General features: G+C 36.9%; 1 protein-coding gene across 1 annotated transcript in view; it reads right to left on the bottom strand.

Annotated features, from left to right (window-relative positions):
* Nucleotides 1–26,406, bottom strand: part of PKHD1 (PKHD1 ciliary IPT domain containing fibrocystin/polyductin) — a 685,806-nt gene that overhangs the window by 211,814 nt on the left and 447,586 nt on the right. The window contains exons 44-45 of the mRNA XM_044675345.1: nt 13,977–14,090; nt 8,733–8,820 (exon numbers count right to left, since the gene is read on the bottom strand). Of these exons, the coding sequence (XP_044531280.1) occupies nt 8,733–8,820; nt 13,977–14,090 (202 nt within the window). The remainder of the gene's footprint in view (nt 1–8,732; nt 8,821–13,976; nt 14,091–26,406) is intronic.

Below are 26,406 nucleotides of genomic sequence, written 5' to 3' on the forward strand. Positions count from 1 at the left end.
GAGAGAGAGAGAGAGAGAGAGAGAGAGAGAGAGAGAGAGAGAGAGAGAGAGAGAGAGATGTACCCTTTGGCAGTTTAGTGAAGCCTAAATAATTGATGGAAATGCTAAAGTTCAGTTAGAGGTTGGTAAAAAAAAGTAATGACATTTTTTCCCCATTGAAATTCACAGACCCCCTTGAATCTATCTCTTTAGGGGTTTGAGGACTCCAGGTTAAGGGCCTCTAGTGTAGAAATAGAAAAGAAAAGGTCTCTGAGGAATATTTTCAGTTAGGTGGTATCACATGAATGATCAGTCAGCAAGAGACTTAGAAGAAGTGGTCAGATAGGTAGGAGCTATACCAGGAGAGAGTAGTATCAGTAGAGAATATAATATTATGAAAATATAATATTCTTGTAATTATATAAATATATATTAATATGTTATAATTATATGATAATAACAAGGGCCAGCAAAGTAAAGTAGATGAAAATTCAGCCTTTAATATCAATTATACTTAGGGTAATTAAGAATGATCAAGAGATTTTCATTCTCCATTCCTCCCTGCCCTCTCCCTCAAATAAGTTTTCCAAGTTACAAAATGTAAAAAGGAAAAGGAGAGCCTCATTAAAATGAGCTAGGTTCTGTGATCACTTTCTGAAATTCCATGCACACAGCAGGTACTTACTAAATGCTTGCTGCATTAAATTATATTTAATAACATCATATTTTAATAGCACTATTTTTTCTTTGATTGATAGATGGTTTTATTAAATAGAATTCTTTCAGATGGAGTTTTATTTTCTTATTCTGAAGGTATGCAATGTTGTTGTCACAGCTTCTGTCTAGTGCCTCTGAACTTAATAGTAGACAAATGAGCAAGTACTTTCCTGAACAAAGAGGGTGGTGACTTTTAAAGAGGGAAGTATCATGAACTCACTTTCTCTTTTTTTTCCCCTCTGTTGTTTTTTATGTTGTTTGGGAGTTTAGAGAGAAAACTCATTACATTAATGAGGATGACCAGAGAAAGGAATATTTGAGTTAACACAAGATTTATTCATTCATTCAATAATTACTTATTAGGTGACTATAAGGTGCAAAGCACAATTCTATGTACTGGCAGAGACATAGAAATGCTCAATAAAAACATTTTTTATTCTTTTGTTTTGATTCTGGTCAAAGATTTCTCTAAAATGTATAAGTTCATTGGTTTCCCCTTTTCCCATATTTGGAACTACCAAAAGGCCCTCTCCTTGACCTTAGTATTACTCTCTAAATTCTCCTGGCAACTCCAATCAGTATCAGATGTTCAATTCCATTTGTTTCTCCATGCAAATGACTCTATATAAACCTAAATCTCAAGTCTTCATCTTTCCCCTGGTAAGGAAATTGAAGGAATTGAAGGGCAGCAAGTGATTATTTGTGGGGACTGAGTGAACCATGTTGGCTCCATCTTTGACACAATTCAGGAGCCAGTTTAATTCTCTTTCTATTCAATTGTGACAATAGTCCAAATTCTGTCCTGTGAGAAAACTTTATCAATTGTGGGAATTGGGAGGGAAATTTATTACATTGTTTGAATCTAACCCTTTGTGGCTGGGAAATAGGACCTGCTGTTTAAGGGCCTTTAACCGAAGACCTTGGTTATATTGAATAGAAACACAGTAAAATGCCAAAACTAACTTAAGGAATTTTTTCCTAATTGTATATCTCAAGCAACCTATGTGTCTTATCTGAAAACTGGTCCCATACTGATCAATCAGTTCTTGTTTCCATGTTCCTCTGATTGTTTACAGAGGGAGGGAGTAGGACACGTCTTTTTTACTGAATTCAGAACCTGTTCACTCTCCTCAATCTTTCATCCAATTAGTAATCAGATTACCTAACATTGTATTATTTCCTTTTAATTAATTGTTTTTTCTATGATTAATAAAAGTCTCTTTCCCCCTGTCATCTGGGTCTAGCCTTAACTGAGGAAAGGGCTTCATCTAATTTGTTAGGCAATTGTCATGCATTGCTCAGTAAATTGGTATGGTCAGAAGATGTTTCATCTTTTGCTTATTAAAGCTCTACCCTTTCGTCTCCTCTTTTTACATTTTTATCTATCTACCTACTTGTTTATTCATTCCTTCATTTGTTTGTAGCCTCTAGGTCAGTGATTCCCGAAGTGGGTGCTACTGCCCCCTTGTGGATGCTGCAGCAATCTAGGAAAGTGGTGATGGCCATGCTTTTTTTTTTTTTTTTTTTTTTTTTGGTATTACATTCTATTCTGAGTTCAATAAATAGTTTCATAATTTATAGGGGGCGCTAAGTAATATTTTTTCTTGAAAGGGGGCGGTAGGTCAAAAAAGTTTGGGAACCACTTCTCTATGTGAATAGAAACCTTAACTTGGAGTCAGGAAAATGTGAGTAAAATCTTACCTCGGTTATACGTATGTGAGCCTGAGTAATTCCCTTAACTTCTCTCAGACTCACTTTCCTTATCTTTAAAATGGGCATAACAGCAGCATCTAGTTGACAAATTTATTTTTAGAATGATAATATAATATGAAAAACACTTTGTAAACTTTAAAAATGCTATTTAAATCCTAGCTCTTATTGCCCCGATTACTTACAGTTAGTCTGTTTATTGGTCTCCCTGCCTTGATTCTCTCCCCACTCCATCCAACCATCACTCAATTGTAAAATTGATCTTCCTAATTAAACAATCTAACCATGTCATATTTGCAGTCAATAAACTGCAATGGCTCCCTATTGCCTCCAGGATCAAATATGAAATCCTTTATGAAGACATTTAAAGTCCTTCATTACCTACTACCTTAAACAATGGTAATCCTCAGGCAACATTGGGAGTTTAGGGTTTAGTTTTGCTAGCTTCATTTTAGGAAGAACAGTGACAAACTGAACTGTAGTCAGAGGAAAGTAACCAAGAAAGTAAGGGTATGAGAAATCAAGACAAATGGAAAATTGAGGGAAAAAAAACCAACTATTTTGTAGATTGAAGCATTTGTCTTCAGGTATTTGAATAAATGTTGTTTCAATTAATCTTTGAGATTCACTCAAGCTCTAGATAGATTTCATAAGCATGTACACAGTATTTATGCAGATGAAGAAACTGAGGTTCAAAGAGGTTAAAAGTCATAAAGGCAGTAAATTGTAGTCCTGGGAATCGAGCCCAGGAGTTTTAACTCATTGAGTCTTAATTCTGAGTGTTAATTCATTCTTCTCCCCCCTTCAAACCACTGAAATGAAAATGAGGTTGATAGAGGTTATGCATTTGTCCAAAATCACATCTCTGGCTGTGGACTAACTACTGGATTAGTAAAAAGTCAGGCATGTCAAATCTTGTTTTGGCCATTTGCTAACCACATGACATTATGCAAATTACCAAGCTTCTTTAGTTCTTAGTTTCCTCATGTTAAAGGAAAATGAGGGGATGAATGAATTGGGAGAGAGAGAGAAGCACACATTCTCACCCACAGGCCTCTGTGTGGGTGCTGCTGTCAGAAGGGTCATGCCTCTCCCAACCTGACAGGTTTTGCTGGACTAAGCCTGTCAGTTGTCTCCTTTTAATAGCTGCTCAGGCAGGGAACCACAGAGAAGTTGTATGTGTAGTCAACTTCTCTAGTCCCTCAACCTGGGGTTGGAATGAATATTGATAAGGGCTATTGGTGTGCTGATTGGATAATACTGTGGATCTGGTGCCTGTCTTCCCTTTCTCAGGGGCTCTGGATATATTCACCATTCAAGAAAGGTACTTTGTAACAAATAACTATATTTAATTCTAGCTTAACAGGGTTAGGAACAAGGGAAAGCATGGAGGATTTGGGAATCCTATTGCTAATTCTCTAAATAAATGATCAGAGCTCCAGAGGTTGCTAGGTCAAGTAGAGACTGGAGATTCTTCACCCTCTCTCACTAACTCTGGCTTGACTTGGCTGGAGCCAAACCAAAGATTAGGGAAGGCTATTGATGATCTTCTTGAATGACAGTAGTGTTCTCTCACAGCTCTATTGATGATGGTTGTAATAGCTCTCTAGCTCTCTTAAGTAAGGAAGATGGATTGCAGGTATAGAGCCTCTCTCCCTCTTAACCTCCCACCTCCCAAGATTGCTCCAGACTGAGCCCTTTTGTACTGTGCATGATGGGTATTTAGAGGGTTGGCTCCAACAGTCTTTTGGCCCTGGATTGAGGCACCTGAGTACAGTCTGAGGTCTCCAACTGACAATCTTGTCACTCAAAGTGGTGTCTATCTTGTCCCAGGAATTCATTATAACATTCATCTATAAAAAGCAGTCAGTAGCCTCTAAGATCCATTCCAGCTCTAAGTCTCTGATTTATGATAATTATTATAGAAATGAGGGAAGCACTTTTCCTCCACTGTACATTTGCCTATAACATTCCCTTTTCCTAGAATGCTCTCTCTTCTTTTCAACTCTTCCTTTCAAGTCCTACATTCAGTGATGCTCTTTCCAGCTAAGCAATAGCTGTTCATGAAGTCCATAGTCTCAAATCCTCCTTCAGCACTCAGGGATAAAGGATACTTCAAAGTGGAAGAAAGAAGGAATTTTAATCCCCTTGGCCATGTTTTTGCCTTCTTAATTAAGCTATGGTCCTGAAATATGTGTCTTGAACATACATTTGTTCTTTGTAGGCAACATATTAAAGAGTTCATAAAAATAACTTGTTTGGAAGTTTTGAGGAAGAAGGAGAAGCACTTCTAAGAGTGAGGAGCAGTCAGAGAAGAAACAAGCATTTACTAAATACCTACTATGTGTAGGACCCAGTGCTAAACACAAGTGAAATGGAGATAAAGTAAGACCCTTGCCTTCCCAAAGCTGTTAATTTCAAAGGCAGCAGGAAGATAAAAGCCATGCACAGATATCCAAGATATAAAGTAAAATGTGCTGTGTGCAAAGAGCACTGAATTTGGAGTCATAGACCTAAGATTAAATCTTGTCTCTGTTACCACTTCCTATGTGATGTGAAGTGAATTGCTTCAATTCCCTGATTCTCAGTTTCCTTAGCTTTAAAACAGAGAATAAATTAGATGAACTCTAAAGTTCCTTCCATCTCTAAAGTCTATAATCCTATTATACATAGGGCAGGAAGTCCAGGTTAAGGGCCATGAACAATTTGAGGAGAAATGTTCATCATTCCATGGGGATCAATCTGCCCATCAAAAGATATTTTTGAGGCTCCTCCTATTAGCCAGACACTGTTCTAGGCACTGGGGACAAAAAGACAAAAATGAACCAGTTCTTATCACCATAGAGGTTAAATTCTATAGGCTATAATCAAAAGGACCCAATTCATTCTTTTTTTTTTTTTTTTTAAACCCTTACCTTCCATCTTGGAGTCAGTACTGTGTATTGGCTCCAAGGCAGAAGAGTGGTAAGGGTAGGCAATGGGGGTCAAGTGACTTGCCCAGGGTCACACAGCTGGGAAGTGTCTGAGGCCAGATTTGAACCTAGGACCTCCCATCTCTAGGCCTGGCTCTCAATCCACTGAGATACCCAGCTGCCTGCCCCCCCCCAATTCATTCTTAATTTCACCTACTCACACAGGCTGGGCACACTTTCCTCCCTACTGTCTTGCTGATTAATCACCCCACTCCTAAAATATAGATTCACCCTAGAATGTGATCTGCACTCCCTGGGGATCCCTTCCTGAAGACCTGCAATGTACCCTCCAAACACCTAAGGATGGACACCTATACCACTTTTCTGCTGAGAAATCCTCAGCTTTTACCCAGTCACTCAAACCACATACTCCCTTCTGTTCTTCACACAATCAAATCTTTGCCTGGATAACTTGTCACAAATAGCTAGGGATCAGCCTCCAGTTCTGTCTGCTAGATCAGGAGGCACTTCAAGAGCAAATATGAGATCTCTCCTATGTGCTCACTAATGACTATATTTCAAATCACATATACTCACAGTTTCACATATGTCTTTTCCCCAGGTAGACTTCACAATCCTTGAAACCCGGGAAAATAGTCTTTTTCCTCTTTGTATCCCTATTGTTTGCCTATAAGCTATGGGACCCCACACACAGTAGGCAATGAATAAATGTAAACCATTATCATTATTATAAATGTTTCTTGAGAAACGGATGAATGGATAGATTAGTTCTTACTTACTCCCATATCATAATACCCGTGTCACCTGGTTCTACTCTCACTCCCCCAATTTCTGCCCCAGCCATTTCAAAGAATACTGGCTTAATGATTGTTCCAGTCCTTGATGCATACAGTATCTCTGATTGATGTTAATGAGCATCATACAAGAGAGAGAAGAGACCTCAATTGTTCTGAATATGAAAAAAAAACAGAAAAATGAAGAGTTGTTTGTGACCATAATTGTAACCCAAAATGGGAACCAGATGGGAAAAGAAAGAGAGGAAAATATGAATAATCACAGTGGAACTCTCCTGAAAGATAACTTTTTAAAAGGATAAACAAAATATCAGCACATTTTCCATTCTCCTGCCATTAATACATTACACAGCTGAAGGAAAATGGATCCCAAAACTATAAGGGAGCATAATTGTATGCTTCCTAAATCACCTTTAAATATCTTTTAAAACCATGTATGAGACACACATATATAAACACAAACAATTTAAACTGTCTTGTTAACTGAACTAAAATTCTGCTAAAGCTAAATGATAATGGCTGCATATAACCCCAGGCTTTAGGCTATTCTGGGCTTGGGACATTTTTTTTCTCCCAAGAAAAGATGGTTATAGGATGAGTGACTTGTGACTTTACAAAAGGCTTGGTATTTTTCGTTTATAACCAATCAGTTGCCAATCTCATTCAAATTTACTGAAAGCCCAGAAACATCAACAGATTAGTACTCACCTACAACGTAAAGAGTACTGTGCTAAATGCTGAGAAAAATATTTTAAATAAGACACAGTCCCTGACCACATGTATTTATGGCCTCATATTGCAGAAGACTATATTAATCATTTCGGTGTTCAGACTCTTCTTATGTCTCTATTCAAGATGAAGCAGCAGTGTTACAGACGAGAAGCAGTAGTAGATTCCTCATACTGATATATCTAGAAGTATATTTAAGTCCAAAAGAATTAAATGGGCAGCTAAGTGCCACAGTGAATAGTGTCCAGCTTGGAATCATGAAGACTATTTTCCTGAGTTCAAATTCAACCTCAGACACCATTTAGCTGTGTGATCCTGGGCAAGTCACTTAGAACCCTGCTTGCTTCAGTTTCCTCATCTGTAAAATGATTTGGAGAAGGAAATGGTAAACAATTCCATTGTATTTGCCAAGAAAACCCCAAATAGGGCCATGAATAACTCCATGCAATTGAAAAATGATTGAACGACAACAAAGATCTGAATATCAACAAATAAATAGTCTCATTTTTACCCTGTAGTCATAGAACAAAGATTTGGGTAAAGAGAAAAAAAACTCTAAAGGTTCCATCAAGATGGTGTGAAAGGTCTTAAAGTTAATCGTGCTGATATATCTTACACTTGACAAATTGAAAATTATATCTAAACAGGACATCTCAACATAGGGTCCATGAGCTTTATATTGCAGTATAATTGATTCCCTTTGTCATTCTATATATTTTATGCCACTTAAAATATTATTCTGGTGCTCATTTTGGTAGCACATAAACTTAAAAAGGTTCATAGTTTTCTTTCTGTTGTCATTCAGGCATTTTCAATTGTGTCTAACCCTTTTTTACCTCATTTGGGGTTTTCTTGGCAAAGATACCTGAGTGGTTTGCCATTTCCTTCTCCAGTGCATTTTACAGTTGAGGAAATCAAGGTGAACAGGTTAAGTGAGTTGCCTAGGATCACATTACTGGCAAATATCTAAAGCCAGATTTGAACTCAGGAAGATGAGTAGAACTCCAGGACCAGTACTCTACCAATCACACTACCTATTTGCACCCCATACGCCTCATCAGACTGCCAAAAGAAGCCTTGATTAAAGACTTATAAAAGGCAACTAAGTGGCACAGGGAATTGGATCTGGAGTCAGGAAGAACCCATATTCAAATCATGTTACCCTAAGGCAAGTGGTTCTTTGTTTGCCATGGTTTTCTCTTTTGTAAAATGAGGATAATAATAATAATAATAATAATAATAATAATAATAATAATATAAACCACCTATCAGAGTTGTAGTGAAGATCAAATTAGATAATCATTGTAAAGCACTTAATATAGTGCCTCATATATTAATATTTTATATTATATTGCACAACATATAATAGTAACATTATAAATGCATATATTATTGTTATTAATATCATTATTATTAAATCCTGGTTTCCATGAAAAGATAAATTTAGCATAAATCTTTCATTTAAACAAGTTTTTATTTTTTGTTTGGTTCTTTTTGTTTTGGTGGGTTTAACTATTTATTTTTATTGGCAAATTACCCTGTGCTTGGTCAAATACTAAACGCTTAAGGTGATACACATATATACATACCTATATACACACACACACACACACACACTAGTGCTCACATAGACCTTGCCCTCTGGCACATCTCCCTTTTTTACTCTGAACTGGTAAGGTTTTATTACATAACTCTGAAATGCATGTCTCTAAAGGAATTCCTCCAAACTCTAACTTACTTATCTTCCAAAAATAAATGTTCCTGAAGGTGATTCATTTAATAATTAACTTTGCATTGAAATAACACTTTAAGGTGAAGCAATATAAACACCAAGCACACATACTGACCCAAACTAACTTTGACCCCTCACCTCTCATTTCCTGATGCAATGTCAGCTCCAAGATGTGTCCAGGATTTCCTGGGGTATGCACTGTGAAGCTGCACCTTCCCATAAACCCCTGGAGCAAATAGAATACATGGACAGGAAATTAATAAGCATAGCAAGAGAAGATCACTGGAGAGGTTAGATTCCCAAAAAAAGAATAATGATAAAAAATTATATTACAGATGTTGAAAAGTTTACATTTAATCTGATAGGAGCATTGTAGATGCTCTAAATATCTTTACATTGTCCCAAGTGCCTCCAAGTGGCAATGATATTGATCATCTGTGTGCTATATAAGGAAAGTAAAATGTTATGTAATGTAAGGATGATACAAAGCTTAGAACTAAATCAATCCTCAATCAATAAATATTTATTAAGCATCTACCTTTTTGCCAGGCATTGTATTAAAAACTGTGGATATAAAAAGAGGCACAAGACAGTCACTGCTCTAAAGGAGTCTATACTATAATGGGGAAGACAATGTGCAAATAAATATAAACAAAGCAAGTTGTATAGAGAATAAATAGTATATAGTTAACAGAAGGAAGGTATGGGAATTGAGAGGTTGCCTTCCAGCCATAGCTGAGAGTTTAGTTGGGGCTTAAAGAAAGTCAAAGAGGTCAGTATAATCTGCAGAGAAAGCTATCACCATATTTGAAGAATTGTCTATTAGAATATCTCTGAAAGAGCTGCTCTTAATTTGTTGTTTTGGTATTTTATGTTCAGTATGCATGGAGTGTAGGCAGGGCCAATAAAGAGTGCATTTTGTTTCGAAGGGGAGAGGGATTTAGGGCCATTGGCTTCGTTTCCAGTAATTCACGTCGATCTTTTGTCCTGTTACATTTATCAAAGAATATATCTTTAGGTCCTGGGTTTCAAAATATAATTCTAGTCAGACCAAAGGGTTAAAGTCTTAACAGAGATTTGCTTGATGAAGTCCAGCTATATTCCTTCAGGTCTTTCTATCCACACATAAAGTGCCTAGCTCCACTTTCAACATAAAATTCCCAATTCTCCAGGACCCACTATTCACAGCAAATGAGTTTCCCAAGATAAAGAAAGCCCTCCAAAAGTTATTTGTATAATTAGTCCACTTTCTGCCTCTTACAACATCTGGCATGATACAGATACTTAAAGAATGTTTACTATTTAGGAAATATAGCAAAACCTCAATGAACTAGAACCCAGATGAATGGGATTCTAAATGGTAGGAATTTTTCTTCACTGTGATTTATGAGAAAGGGTCAATTTTAAAAGCTCACAGTGTTTTTGTAGTGTTAGGAAAAAAGGAAAAAGTAATAAAAAAGGGAAATGGAGAGAAGACAGGGAAAAGGAAAAAAGAAATTAGAAAGGATTTAAAAAGAACAGAGGAAGAAAAGAGGTAAGGGAAGGGAAGGGAAGGGAAGGGAAGGGAAGGGAAGGGAAGGGAAGGGAAGGGAAGGGAAGGGAAGGGAAGGGAAGGGAAGGGAAGGGAAGGGAAGGGAAGGGAAGGGAAGGGAAGGGAAGGGAAGGGAAGGGAAGGGAAGGGAAGGGAAGGGAAGGGAAGGGAAGGGAAGGGAAGGGAAGGGAAGGGAAGGGAAGGGAAGGGAAGGGAAGGGAAGGGAAGGGAAGGGAAGGGAAGGGAAGGGAAGGGAAGGGAAGGGAAGGGAAGGGAAGGGAAGGGAAGGGAAGGGAAGGGAAGGGAAGGGAAGGGAAGGGAAGGGAAGGGAAGGGAAGGGAAGGGAAGGGAAGGGAAGGGAAGGGAAGGGAAGGGAAGGGAAGGGAAGGGAAGGGAAGGGAAGGGAAGGGAAGGGAAGGGAAGGGAAGGGAAGGGAAGGGAAGGGAAGGGAAGGGAAGGGAAGGGAAGGGAAGGGAAGGGAAGGGAAGGGAAGGGAAGGGAAGGGAAGGGAAGGGAAGGGAAGGGAAGGGAAGGGAAGGGAAGGGAAGGGAAGGGAAGGGAAGGGAAGGGAAGGGAAGGGAAGGGAAGGGAAGGGAAGGGAAGGGAAGGGAAGGGAAGGGAAGGGAAGGGAAGGGAAGGGAAGGGAAGGGAAGGGAAGGGAAGGGAAGGGAAGGGAAGGGAAGGGAAGGGAAGGGAAGGGAAGGGAAGGGAAGGGAAGGGAAGGGAAGGGAAGGGAAGGGAAGGGAAGGGAAGGGAAGGGAAGGGAAGGGAAGGGAAGGGAAGGGAAGGGAAGGGAAGGGAAGGGAAGGGAAGGGAAGGGAAGGGAAGGGAAGGGAAGGGAAGGGAAGGGAAGGGAAGGGAAGGGAAGGGAAGGGAAGGGAAGGGAAGGGAAGGGAAGGGAAGGGAAGGGAAGGGAAGGGAAGGGAAGGGAAGGGAAGGGAAGGGAAGGGAAGGGAAGGGAAGGGAAGGGAAGGGAAGGGAAGGGAAGGGAAGGGAAGGGAAGGGAAGGGAAGGGAAGGGAAGGGAAGGGAAGGGAAGGGAAGGGAAGGGAAGGGAAGGGAAGGGAAGGGAAGGGAAGGGAAGGGAAGGGAAGGGAAGGGAAGGGAAGGGAAGGGAAGGGAAGGGAAGGGAAGGGAAGGGAAGGGAAGGGAAGGGAAGGGAAGGGAAGGGAAGGGAAGGGAAGGGAAGGGAAGGGAAGGGAAGGGAAGGGAAGGGAAGGGAAGGGAAGGGAAGGGAAGGGAAGGGAAGGGAAGGGAAGGGAAGGGAAGGGAAGGGAAGGGAAGGGAAGGGAAGGGAAGGGAAGGGAAGGGAAGGGAAGGGAAGGGAAGGGAAGGGAAGGGAAGGGAAGGGAAGGGAAGGGAAGGGAAGGGAAGGGAAGGGAAGGGAAGGGAAGGGAAGGGAAGGGAAGGGAAGGGAAGGGAAGGGAAGGGAAGGGAAGGGAAGGGAAGGGAAGGGAAGGGAAGGGAAGGGAAGGGAAGGGAAGGGAAGGGAAGGGAAGGGAAGGGAAGGGAAGGGAAGGGAAGGGAAGGGAAGGGAAGGGAAGGGAATAAAAAGGAAACAGGTGAGGGGAGAGAAGAGGATAACAGAGGAAAGGAGAAGAGAAAAAAATGAGGAAAGGAGGAAGAAAGGATTTCCCAGGTATAGCCTGGGTTATTGCTATTTTTTTTATCTCTTACACTTTCAATGTCTATAGACTTTACAAAATGAGAACAGGTCTTCATGATGCAAGAAAGTGGCTTTTTGCAAGCAAAATAGAGAAAAGGTTGATGCTTAATTCTGAACTAGTCAGACATTTTAAATTAATCAATTAATGCACTATTTCTTTGAACATTTTTATTAATGAAGATTAAGAGAAGTTAAATCTATCATTTATGTTACAATTTTACTTGCTTCATGGTGGATAATTATGGACCCAGCATGATAGGAAGAAAAAATCCTACTCTTTCTTTGTTCATTTCATTCTAGTATCACAAAGACTTGAGAGAAACTCAATTGTGAGATCCTTAAGGGTATATTTTATCATCTTTCTGGCCTTATAATACCTGGCACTGATCCTCAAACATATTAGGTGCTCAATAAGTATTCACTGAAGATTGGGAGGTTGATGATAATACTAACTGAATAAATTCATACCACCAAACCAATAAATATAATTGTTTCTGCTCATTTTGATGAGGAACTGACCCCCATAGAGGGTATTATGAGGCTTAACTGAGCATCTAGGATGTATTGAATGCTGCCAAAAACCTTTATACAGAATATGGCCCTTGATTGGAGAGAGTGGACATTGAGTAGTTCTCCAAGATTGTCCATTTAAGGAGGGGACCAAAGTGGATACTTTATCATTTCCCATCTGACTGTAGGTCTCTATCATTCTCCTACTCAGGGTAGTGGTTCTCCCTTCCCCCTTCCAAATCATTAGCTTTTTGATTTTTTTTATGCATTTTCTTCCCTGAATTACAACCTTAGATTCTTGAAGACAAGGACTGGCTTTTGTCTTTTTTTTTTTTTAATTCATAGTGCTTGTCATGTAGTGAGTACTTAGTAAATGATTATTGACTGATTGGATGAATATTTAAGATAGATTCTTTTAAATTATGTAATTTTAAAAGGACCTATAAGAACTCTAAAATAGTACACCTATATTAATTATATCTAATAATATGGACCCTGTGTGAAATAAGAAAAATCAGGTTTCTTGCCCAAGTAGGGGAGGGAGGGTGTGATGGAAAGGCAAGAGGGGAGGGGGGGCGGAAGAGAGAGAGGGGTGATATAGAAATAGATGAAAGATACATCCATTGACAGGTGAATAGATAGATTATGTGGCATCATCAGTTGTGAATGGATAGAAAACAAATTTTAACACTTTCTAGAACCAATAAGAAGTAATTATCTAATGCTTAATGGTGTTAAGAGCCCTTAGAGGGACCTTGAGAAATGAGAAAGCAACTCTTTCACAATCTTTAATATCCAATATAGAATTACCTAACTCAATAAAATGTCAGAGCCCAGGAAAACAGATAATAAGCTCATAATTCCTATTATTTAAAACTGAGTTATTTGTACGGCACAATATATGTGACTAAGGAGACAATATAGATTTTGTTCTCTTCTGACACTTTTCTTTCAACCATTACCTTCTGTCTTTGAATCAATACTAAGCATTGGTTCCAAGACAGAACAACAGTTAAGAGCTAGGCAATTAGGGTTAGGTAAATTCCCAGGATCACAGAGCTAGAAATGTCTGAGATTACATTTGACCCAGAACCTCCCATCTCCAAGTCTGACTCTCTATCCACTGATATCCCTATCCACTACCCACTAGCTACCCTCCTGTAACACTCTTTTCAGTAGGATCTATCATTGGAACATCAGAAAATATAAAGACTGACTTCCAAGCCTATTTCACTGTGATTTTGATCAATTAGGAAGATCTCACAACTAATAAAATCCGCCCAAAATTATCTAGTAAGTATATGTAAGAGTAGATTCACAGAAAGCTTCCTTCCTATTCCTGATACAAACAAGTATGTATGTACATGTTTATATTGAATTTGATTTTAATCTAAATGGTTGATTGCAGTGTATCTACTTCTACCAATCAAAATCAGAACTACATTAATAAACTTAAAAAGTTGTCTGTGACACTGAGAAATTTAGTGCATTGGATCACATAATCAGAATGTATCAGAGGCAGCAATTGAACCCATGACATTTTGAATCAAAACTAGCTCTGTATTGAAGTGTACCATGGTATCTTTTTATATTTTATTTACTTAATTTAAAAACAAAACAAATATATATTATATATATACATACATTTGTATATACATATAAACATATATTCCTACCAAAAGTTCCTGGAGCAATATTAATTCCATCCAAACGGTCACAATAGTCTCCCTCAGAGGTTCGAAGCTGAATCAAGAGTTTCTGCCCTTTATGTAAGGGCTCAGGAAAAGTACCTATTTAATAGAAAAAGTTTTCCAATAACTTCATTTGAAGATAAAGGATTATGACTTTCAAGAAGGCAAAGGTAAGTGAATTCTATTGGGCTGTGTAGATGAATTACTGATAATATGCCTCTAAATTATACACACATCTATACAGATACCCATACAATGAACTAGTTAATTACTCGTTTAGATTTGCTCATTCAAGTAAGCTTGCTAGGAATATTTACTAAATAACATCTTAACTTAGTTGTTTGTGAGTGTGTGTATGTGTATATATAAGATTTATCTGAAGAATTAACATCTTTGCCAAGACTAATAGCCAAGAATAAGGCCAAGGAGAGCTATTTCTCTCTGGAAATTTTTGCCTGTCCTTTTTACCTGGTGGTATAGCCATGGTTACACCAAACTAATGAGTCCCATAAGGAATTCATGGATGATAAGAAAGAGGTACACTAAAGGCAGAGGGAGAAACAAAGCCAGCAGACACAATGGATTGCAATCACACACAGAAAAGTTGAGAAATGAAAGATAAATTTGAGAATAATTATAGATTTATATTTATATTGACTATGTTTTTCATTTTATATTTATAAGCAAATTTATATAATTTTTATATTTACAAGCATAGATATTGATATTAATATTTATATATGGATTATATATTAACCCTCCTATAAAAGAAAAATATATACTGCATTTTACAAATATTATCTAAATTGCAATTTATTATTTTTATTTTTTAAACCCTTACCTTCCATCTTAAAATCAATACTGGGTATTGGTTCTAAGGCAGAAGAGCAGTAAGGGCTAGGCAACGGGAGTTAAGCGACTTGCCCAGGGTCACACAGCTAGGAAGTATCTGAGGCCAAATTTGAACCCAGGACCTCCTGTCTCTGGGCTTGACTCTCAATTCACTGAGCCACCCAGCTGCCCCCAAAATTGAAATTTAAATATCCTACTATAATTTGAGCAGTGATCAGATTCTTTTGTCTCATAGTGAAATAACAGAATAGCAAAAGCAAAGGGGATCATAGAGATTATTTTGTCTCTTCCCTTCAAATGTATTTTTAATTGATATCTTTTTGATTTTACATTGCCTACATTTCCAGTAGATCTTTGTTCCTCCCAGAGTGTCACCTCATACAAGAGATTATTGTAAATGAGCCCTCTTATAATAGTGCTTCCAAATCCAATGGAAATCTTGGGAGCTTTCTTGTATATATGAGTTGTCATTTCAATGAGTCCATTCATTATATGTAAAGAAAGTACAATAACAAAATTATTACATACCAACTGCTACATAGCGAAATTAAATAGTAAACCCTGCAGATGTCATTTGTAAATATTCCAATCCCGATGCATGGTTTTAGAGAGCATTCATGCCTTTATGGATCATTCTTCAAAGGCATGGCTTGGTCAAGTAGGCCAGTATTTTAATCTCCATGTTTCAAGTATGGAGGAGAGACAGAGACAGAGACATTAAGCGAATCTGCCTAAGGTCACACAGCAAGTCAAGAAGAGATCAAGGATTAGAACTCAAAGCCTATGAATTTTCAGCATGTGGCTTAACCCACTAAGCTATGCTGCCCTTCTGTGTAGGTAATAGAATTTATGCTATCAGCAGAACCACTAATGTGTTCTCTCAGCCAATATGAAGATGTTGCTAGAGCAGAAAGAAGGGGAACAGAGAGGAGGGGGGACGTTAAAGCAAAGGCGTGTGGTGTAGCCCTTATCTTGTGGTGATAAGTCTGTACAGTAAGCTGTATTCCAACTGTGATTTCATTTATTTCACGGAGGGTAGTTTACAGTCTTGGAAAAAAATGGCCTAGCATTAAACAGATACCAGGGAGGAAAAAGTAGGACAGTTTTTGCCCTAGAGAAATGTATGCAGAGTCCAGCAAAAAAAGAGTTCAGCGTTCCTCTAAAATTAGAGATTAAATCAATTATGCAACACAAAACTGCAGCAGATGTGGTGGATTTTTTTTAACGTCTGTGCAAAATTAGCCAGCTTGCCATGATCTTCCAGTATCTGAAATGTCCAGAGTTTTTATTTGGTTGGTCCCTTTGGTCCAAGAGGTAGAAAGATAGTGGGAATGGAGAGAAAAGGGAATAGAAGAGGTGGCCGGTATGAGGAATCCTAGCAAAGAGTCCTTCCAACTTTAAAATCATGTGATTTTTTTTTGGATAGGTAAAATGGTGTAGACAGAAAACTCTAAAGACCAGCTTTCTCCCTTTATTCCCAAATTGAACAAAAATGATGACAACAAAAGCAGGAGAAGGTATTCTTTCCAGTATACACTACAACCATAACAGAGCAATCAGCTACAAAGCAGAAGGCTCTTTCTACAGAATGTGGACAGTCTTTGGTTTTTATTTTCCTACTCAACCATCCATGAGAGACCTTTGAGAATAAATGTAGATTTATATAAGGGCAGTTAGGTGGCACAATGGATAGAGTACTTGGCCTTTAGTTAAGATGATTCATCTTCCTGAGTTCAAATTCAGCCCCAGATACTTATTTTTTTACCCTGGGCAAGTCATTTAATCCTGCTTGCCTCAGTTTCCTCATCTGCTAAATGAGGTAGGGAAAGGAATGGCAAACTGCTCCAGTACCTTTTTCCAAGAAAACTCCAAATGAAGTCAAGAAGAGTCAGATATAATGGAAATAATTGAAGGACATCACATCAAATAGATTAATATACTTAAAATGAATGTCTTTACTGGAAAAAGATGCACTTTGCAGATACTTTTTAAATTGTAATTTAAACTAAGTTGCAATTTAAATATCCTGGTACAATGAGTAGTAAGCAGAATCTTTTATCCCAAAATCAAGGTAGAAAGGATCTTGGAGATTATCTAGTTTCTTGCCTTCCAGAGAGTCATTCTTACAGCAGAATGAAAAGATTAAAAAAGAAAAAGGATCAGCAAGCTAAATGATATATCAGCTAAGTCTTATGTATGTAGTATTCCACACCCCTAACTCTTTACCTCTATAAAAAAGAGGGGGGGCGGGTTGAATTCTCATGTCCTCTTTGGAGTGGTTTGGTCATTATAATTCCACAGCATCTAGTTTCATTTTTTTAAATAGTTTATTCATTTCTCAGTCATGTTCAACTCTTTATGACCCCATTAGGTTTTCTTAACAAAGACACTGGAATGGTTTGGCATTTTCTTCTCCAGCTCATTCTTCAGATGAGGAAACTAAGGCTCAAAAAACTAATGAATTAAGTAACTGAGGCACGATTGGAACCTATGTCTTATGGTGACCAATAGATGTTTGATGAATTGCCTCAATATAAGTACTGTTTAATTGATTTGTATCTTTTTAAAGCTCTGAATTTAGTTCATTCTGTGGTTAAGGAGATTACGGCTGCTAATTTGCATATAGGTTAAGTTTCTTATGTGGCTCCTAATATTCAGATGTAATATATTATAATATAATGGATATAAATTTTAAGTTTAATATACACTATTCTATTTATTCTATTTAATAATATTTATTAAAATAACTTGAAGAAAAATAAACAAGCTAAAGTAAAAAGGCAGCTACCCCAGCCCAGGTTGTGAGAGAAGAGAGAGGCAGACTTACAGACAACAATATATAAAATGTTACCACACAGCATGGTGGAGAGATTAAAAGGAATTTTGGGAAATGAAAAGGAATTCTGGGGAATGTAGTTCAAAGGTACAAAATTTCTAATTAATACATTGGGCAAGAGATAGAAAACTGGGTTTGTAAGTACTCAGGAAAAGCTCCTGGCCTCAGACATTTACTAGCTCTGTGACCTTGAGCAAGTTAATTAACTTCTGTTTCCTTTAGTTTCCTCATCTGTAAAATGGAAATAATAATAGTGTCTACATCCCAGGACTACTAGAAGGCTCCAATAAGATAATTATAAAGCACTTAGGATAATACCTGGCACATAATAATTTCTATATAAATGTTATTATTGTTATTATATATAGTGCATATATTAAAATTTGCATAGTCAACCCCAAACTACTTCTGGGTAGTGTGAAACTGTGACGCAAAGTTTGAAGTCTATACAAATCTTATTCATCCCTGAGTACCCATCTCAATTTCCATGGTTGTCCATCTATCTCACATGGAAATTTCCCTTCTCTGAATTACATTTATTGTCAATGCTAAAAAAGGAAGAATTTAAAAGTTTCCTAATCACACTTAAATTTATGCTTCATAGACTTAATGTCTGTAAGCTCCTTGGGGAAAGAAACTATTGATTCATGCCATTTCACCTCCCATAGTACCCAACACTATGCTTTATTTGGGGTGGAATGGAGGTTTGGGTGAGGGGCAGGATGGGTCCTGGTCTATGAATTTAGTAACACATGGAATTCCTAGTATTGAACTTTCCTCTACCAATGATGTTGATATACAGCTCATCTTTAATACATAGTCATAGAAAGTTGCCCAGGACACAGAGCCTCAATGACTTGTTCCTGTTCACTCTGCTTATATGTAAACTCAGAACTTCATGATTTTAAGAAAGAACCTGTATTCACTGGATGTATTACCAGCTTAGTCCTGGATTCTATATCATGCTTATTTCAGGCTAAAATCATGTAAATTATTTTAATGGTCATAGCACACTGCTGACTCACATTCAACTTTCAGTTCATTAAAACATTTTGGCTTTTTGTGTTTTTTTTTTTTTTTAAGTTTAGTGGCTGGTTTGCCACACTTTCCCCATTTTGGACTTTCAAAACTGATTTTTTGAACCAGGATGTAGGAGTTTATATTCATCACTATTGAATATTTTTCTCTTCAATTTGGTACAACATCATACCTTAATGAGATCTTGGTGGATTTTTGCTTTGTCATCTAGTGTAGGTCCTATCCTTGTAGCTTTGGGTCATATGCAAATTTCAATTCATTTAGATTTTCTTAGCATTTCAAAATTTGGTGCCCTCATCTATCTTTCCAACCTTATTAAGTATTTCTGCATATTGTACAATAGAGTAAAACTGAACTCTTGGTTCCTCATCTACTTTATCAACTCTTCCATGCCTTTTCTCACTTATCATCTTCATGCCTGGAATTTACTTCCTCCTCTCTTCCTTCAAGATGCACTGTCTTATGTGAAAAACCTGATCTGATCATCCCAACTTCTAGTGCCTCCTTAATGCCCTTTATTTAATGGCCTTCTGCTTCTTTGTATATACTTATACAGTGTCTCAAAACTTTTAGTGCAGTTTAAATCTTTAATAGCTTTAATTAATTAAGAGCTTCAATGAATAAAAACAGCACCAAGACTTTTGGGACATCCTTATATGTATATTTTGTCTCCAAAAAAAAAAAAGGCTCTTTTGAGAGTAGGGATCAGTTCATTTTTGTCTTCATATCCCCAATGCTTAATATAGTGTCTAATAAATATTAGCTGCTTAACATATGTCTGTTGGCTTCCTGCCTTCATTCCACAAGCATTTATTAAGTGGCTACCATGAGAAAGACTAAGTGCTAGGTTCTGTGACTAAAAAATATAAAAAAAAAGAATTTCTGTCCTCACTAACAGTCTCTGGGGAATAGGGGAACAATTGATCACAAATAAATACAAAATATATGCAAACGGGCAGCTAGGTTGCACAGTGGATATCAGCTCAGGAGTCAGAAGGACCTGAGTTCAAAAATGACCTTTGACATTTAATACATGTATGGCCTACTACAAGTCAAATCAACATTGTCTGACTCATTTTCCTCATTTGTAAAATGACCTGGAGAAGGAAATGGCCAACCATTCTAGTGTATTTGCTGAAAAAATTCCAAATATGGTCATAAAGAGTTAGAAACAACTGAAAAAATTACTAAACCACTGAAATACACAGAGGGTAAGGACGGGACTACATTGATAATCTCATTCAGTGAAAAACAATCAGGTTAAAACATTTTAAAAATTGAATTAAACAATAAGATGAGGAAGTAATTTCCATGCATTGGGAAGAGTCTGTGTTTGTGGATGAGATACCATATATAGGAAGCAAGAAGTTTGCCAGTTTGTTGAGATGATAGAATTCATAAAGGAGAATAACATATCTAGAAAGCTAGATGAGAGCCAGTTTTTGAGAGGCTTCAATTCCTAAGCAGAAGGGTGCTGAAAAATAATTATCAGGCTTATCCCCAAAGAAAAAGACATGAGTAGACGCCTCTTCTTGATTCTTTGCAGAAGTATGAGATTATGGGTATAAAATACTGTATGTAACAGATTATCAATAAATAACTTGTTTGCTTTTTCATGACTTTTTCCCCCTTCTTTTAAGAGCTAACTTTCTTAGAACCTGTGGAGGGAGGAATATAGTGGGAATATTAAACTTATAAAACCAAAAGATACCAATAATTCTTTTTTTTTAAGAAGAATTAGCCTGGTATTCTAGAGATATAATCATGTCATTATCCAAATAATGGACTGAAATGTTAAAATGACCAGACTTAAAGACTTACCTCTAACAGATAAGCCTTTATCCTCCTCTAAATCCACCAAATGTTATTGTTGTCAAGTTCATATCCTTTTCTTTACACAAAAGTAAAATTAAAGCTGTTGTTAAATGCTTTGTTGAAATCTATATAAACCATATTTTCACCATTTCCTTATCTATTTATGTAGTAGCCTGTCACATACATCCCTGCAAAAAATGAGCTTAATTTGATATGTGTGCTTGATGAAACAATATAAACTATTTGTGATCACCTGTCTCTTTTTTTAAATGAATACTGGCCAGTCTTTTAATAATATTTTCTAGATTTCTACCAGGAATATAAATAAACCTCCCTGACCTATAATTTACATATAGTTTATAGGTTCTACATTCATTCCTTCTTTGAAACTAAAGGCATTTACCTACTCTTCTCCAATTCTATGACTTTCCTTCAGTCATAATTTTTATTTTTAAAATAATTACATCTATACATTAAAAAGTAGTTCCTTATACATAGAAGACCACAAAAAGTATTCTCTATTAAGCTATGAATCTTATTTTAAAGTATGAAATAAACTTTGCATATTATTTTCAATACTGTCTTGTTTGACTTCCTTCAGGGCATGCTACATCCAGACAGATAGCCCAGTAAGCTGCACATTTCTCTTGCCCTTCTCTGACTGTCCTTAGGGACCCAAAAGCTCATTTGCCCACAGTGAAGCTCACTTTGCTGGTAGTTTCCTACTGGTTGGTATTTTAGGCATCAACCAGAGCAAGTAAGACTCATCTTGGGACATTCCAAAGCTCCAAAGTCCCTAGAACTGTGTCCTGGGATACCATAAAGGGTTTTAATGATACAACACTCTGAATTAAGATATACCTGACTCAAAGAGAAAGAGATTAGGTATTTGAAATATATTGGACTCAGACAATGCAGGACTGACTACTCTACTTAAAAACAAAGCAAAAGCCAGGCCCTGGAACAAATCTTCATTTGGGGTGGAAGAGGGTATTTTCTGTAGTTGTCCGATGGATTTCTTGGCTATTATTTGGTCCAAGTTTTTGCTGGAGTAGATATATGAGGGAACTAGATTTCATTTCTCTCTTAAGGAACTCATATTGGTTAGAAGTTCTCACTATGGCTTTTCAAAGATTATTTATTGAGAATGGCTCTGGTATTGCATTTACCAGTTCTTTCAAGATCCTGGTATGTGCCATGAGATAGGACATGTTAATAGACTTATTAGTCCATGTATTACCACGCTGAATTTACTTTGACTAGGAATCTAAGCTCTCAGAACACCATTAACATCAGACAAGACTGAGCTGGCTTATTATTCAAAAGAAGGATCTCAAAAAAAAGGCCATATTTAATTATTATGTTGATGTGGGAGGGTGGAGGGAGAAGGATAGAAACATCCAGGTCTACCTAACTACCTGAATCTTTGCACTGAAGAACAAAATTAGTTTTTAAGGTTGTTATATTTTTAATCTCTCCTTTGGTTTTTAATTTAAATCTTTGTTATTTTCCTGTTGTGAAAAATATTAAGGAAGTATAGGCCACTGGGTTGCAAAAAGCAAGTGGTACCAAAGAAGTCCAAGGATTGATGAAGAGTAAATATGGAACAATAAGAGAGATAAAAGGAAAGAGGTATCAGTGAAAGACAGGAGCACTGAGTCTGAAATCTAAACAGGACAATAGTATAAGAACACCCACAATATAAAGATATGAGTTTGGGCCTTATGTAGAGTGAAAGAATTGAGATATCAAAGGTTTGTTAGTTCTTATGAATATTGAGATAATGAAGATATCTAAAAAGATAATAGCAGGGGAAGGAAGAGGAAGAAAGTGAGCTAGGTGCTCCAGTCATTCAAAAATGAATTTGAAGTAATTCCTAGGTGGGTAGAAGTAAATAGCAAAAACTGAGAGAGTATAAGGCATGGATTTGACAAGAAGGAAGAAGCCCTTTTTACTAATTAAATATCTTGACATAAAATTCAGAATTAACTTGCCTTATAAGTAAACTTTAAATCTATATTACATGATGTTATAGTAGGATTCCAACACAAACAGGCCCCAGTTTTTCAGGGTTCTAGTCTATTATCTCCAAAGCACAAGATTTTCTGTCTTCCTTTTATTTGTGTCTTATAGGTTAATTTGAATCAGAAGGCAGGGGCTAAATATAAACTCACTTTATACACAGTTTAGAATGTCATTAGTATTCAATTAAAGGTAAATGACAATAGTATCCAAAGAAGGTATCAGATCCTTCTTCTCTCTAATGAGTATTCATTTCTCAGGTCCTATTCACTGAACTCAAAATAATAAATTAGCATGTTAGCTATTTTGTTCTATTGATGCTTAGATTACCATAATGCATTAATTCAATTCAATTAAACAAATTTATTGAGCACCTACCACGAGCAGAGCTAGGTAGGCACTGTGATACTTTCAAGATATACTGGGGAAACAATAGCCCAAAGGCCAAATTCAGCCACTTGCTTAAATTCATCTGTCCTGAGCAGTAGAGTATGAGATGATAATACTGTGGCAGCTGAGCTGGAACTCAGAATGTTATTTTCCTACTGATGTATGGCTGTGGTGATTCTCTTAAGAACAGAGCCTGGGAAGCTTTGATAAGAATGGTTCAAAAACTGTGAACAGAATTAAACTTATTTTTCTTCCTGAAAGAATTTTTCACAGAGTGTTTGGTTCCCACTATATATATTTGACTCTACTAAGACACTAGTCTCTCAACAAATTCTTCTCTGGATGCTTCATTATGTTGTAGATGTGACTTTGGGTTACCAATGGCTATGTCAATAGAGTATAAAGTCTTTCAAGTTCTACAAAGCTGCAAAGGTTGCAAGTCTGGACCCATAGATGGTCTGCATGTCTGAAGTCTGAGAACCAGACTTGGTAAGTGAAGAAGCTTATCTCAAAAAGGATTTCCATTAGAAGGGCTAAAAGGGATTTGATCTGCATAAATGAAGAAAGATCCTGCAAATACAGAAATTATGACTTTAGACTATTAAAGATTCTGTGACGGAAAGAAAAAAGCATGTTGGTAGGCTCAGATTACTGGAAAAAAAATTGCTACAAAAGCGAATAGGGTGTTATAATCCCATAAAGGACAAGCAAAGGCAATTCTTTGAATGTTCAATGTCAAAAATATTTTTTACAGGTATTCTTCTAAATTGGTGGATAATATTTCTTATAAAGCTCCAGAATACATGCCCTTCCTCCTTCTTCCTCTTCCTCTATCATATCTTCCTCTCTTTTCTTCGATTGTTTCTTTGTTTCTCTCTGTGCATCTTTATCATTCTTTTGACTTTATTTTATTGTTTCTTGGTGTCTCATGAAATCATCACCTTCCATTTCACTTGCCCAATTATCATTTATAATAATTATTTTCTTCAGTGAGCTTTTGGTAACTTTCCCCCATTCAACCAATTCTGATTTTTATGAAGTAATTTTCATCAGTTAAGTTTTGAACATCTTTTTCCATCTGGCCAATTTTGTTCTTTTTAAGATAATATTTTCTTCAATATTTTGGTGCATCTTTTACCAAGTTATTATCTTTCAATTATTTTCTTCCTTTGTTCTCATTTTTTACCTACGCTTTCCTCTACCAATCATAATTGATCTTGAAAACAATTTCTTCACTCTTCAAGGAATTCCTTTTGGGCTCATGTCCAATTTGCTTTTTTTCCCTTTGAGGCTTTGCTTGTAACTGTTTTGAATTGACTTCTGAGTTTTTGTCTTAATTTTTCATATCACCATAATAGATTTTATTGTCAAGTTCTTTTGTTGCTATTTGCTCATTTTTCTACCTCATTTCTTAATTTTAATTTTACTTTAAAGTTGGGGTCTATTCACAGTGCATCAGAGGTAGGAGAGGGGCACTATTTCAAGCTTCAGGCTTTTTCACACTGCTGTTTTCAGAACCAGTTCTGGGGGGATTGGAAATTTCCACTGTTTCCAAGACAGTGTGATCTAGAGAGCAATATGATTACTGATCTCCTGGTCTGCACTGTGGTCCTTAACCAGGATTAATAATCAATACTGCTTCTTAAGACCTCCTCCAATCCTTTGGAACAAGAAGTGATATTTCTTTTGGTTCACTCTCCTGGGACCCCACTCTCTCTTGACTGAAAATACTCCTTTGTATCCTCAACCCAGAAGAGAGAATAGGCAATGAAGTTGTCAAATAGCTTCTGCTCCTTCATCCAGTGCTACCATTAAAGTCTTCTGTAATCTCTTTATGGCCAGTTTCCAGGTTTCCTTATAGCCTCTGGCTTGAGAGCTCCTAAAGCTTCTGTTATTTCTATCACCTCCTCTTAGTCTTACCACCAGTGTTTCATTAATGAGAGCTCTAGGATAGCCTCTACCACTATGCCACAGATTGCTCTTTCTGACCTCCTAAATTGTCTTGGGATGAAAGAACATTTCACTGTTCTTTTGTTGGCTCTGTCACTCCATAATTCAGTTTGAAGCATTATTTTAAAAAGGTTTGGAGAGGAACATTGCAAGAGACCAAATGAGTGCTTCTTCTACTCCATCATCTTGGCTCTACCCTTGGAAAGTGCCTCTTATTCTTTGTTCTGAAGAATGACGCTCTGGGAAAGGAGTAGGAAAAAAGTGCTTGGAAATAATGATACTATAAAAATAAAAGGCACCAATAAAATATTTTAAACACATCTATAGCATCATTTTTTCAAACCTTTTACTTTATGGAATATAAGAGAATATCAGGTGTGAAGTGGAGACTCAGATGGATTTACTAGACCCTGGAAGGGGTAGGATTATCTGCCTAGGCAGTTACCAAACCAAGACTAAGTTGAAAGTAACCATGAGATGCACTTAAACACTAATGTCCAAGCATAGTAAGATCATTAATAGGACAAAGTAGGAGTTTCTCTTTGGAATTTAAACTGATCTTGTGCAGAACTGTATACCACTGTATGTTAAGAATATTATAATGAAGTTAAATAATAACAAAAGTTGCCCAAACCAATAGATGAATGAGAAGCATGAGAGGGGTAATACCATTACAGGAATGAGAAGAGAAGGATATACCTTTCTGAATATGAAGAATTGTATTGCGAGGGAAAGGTAAGAATAGGAGTTATATTTTGGATTGCAATTCTATTCCCTATAACTGCTAGCCAAAACTATGTGAATAGTGATGAGGAGAAGACAGTATGGAATGATATCTTATGGAATAACTTTTAGGAAAAAGAGGAAAGAAGAATGGCTACTAAAAGATATCAGTGGTGAGAGAAGTAAAAGAAGAAACAAGAAAGGAGAAGGTCATCATTATCATATAATACAGTGATTATATTATGGGACTCCTAAATCCCAGGAATAAAATTTATTACTCCTTCCTTAAACCTTTTCATGGCCTTCCCTAGTTCTCCTATTACACCAATTACATTCTACCTCACATCATATTTGTTTGTGATATCTTCTATGTACCCACAGATATCCCTACACTAATATGGAAGTTCTTGGAAGCTATGATATTTTTCATCTTTGTGTCATTATTGCCTTAAAAAGTACAATAATTTTGCATATACTTAGTAAGTGATTCTCTAATTGAATTGATCTGATTGTGAATGAGGAAAAAATCCATTGGATTTGCCAGAAAGGAAGAATAGTGATCTCCAAAGAAACAATTTCAGGAGAAATTTGAGGGTAGAAGTCAAATTTCAAGGAGTTAAGGAAAGTGGCATCAGTGAAGGGATGCATACTATACTTCTTTTCGTTCACTAAGTTGTATGATGAAAAGAAAGAGAGAGGAAGATAGCTGAATCAAATAGTTGGGCCAAAAGAACTTTTTCATTCTTTTTAAAAAAATTTTTTTAAACCCTTAACTTCTGTGTATTGGCT

This window comes from Gracilinanus agilis, chromosome 4 (genome assembly GCF_016433145.1).
Source record: "Gracilinanus agilis isolate LMUSP501 chromosome 4, AgileGrace, whole genome shotgun sequence".
Taxonomy (NCBI): domain Eukaryota; kingdom Metazoa; phylum Chordata; class Mammalia; order Didelphimorphia; family Didelphidae; genus Gracilinanus; species Gracilinanus agilis.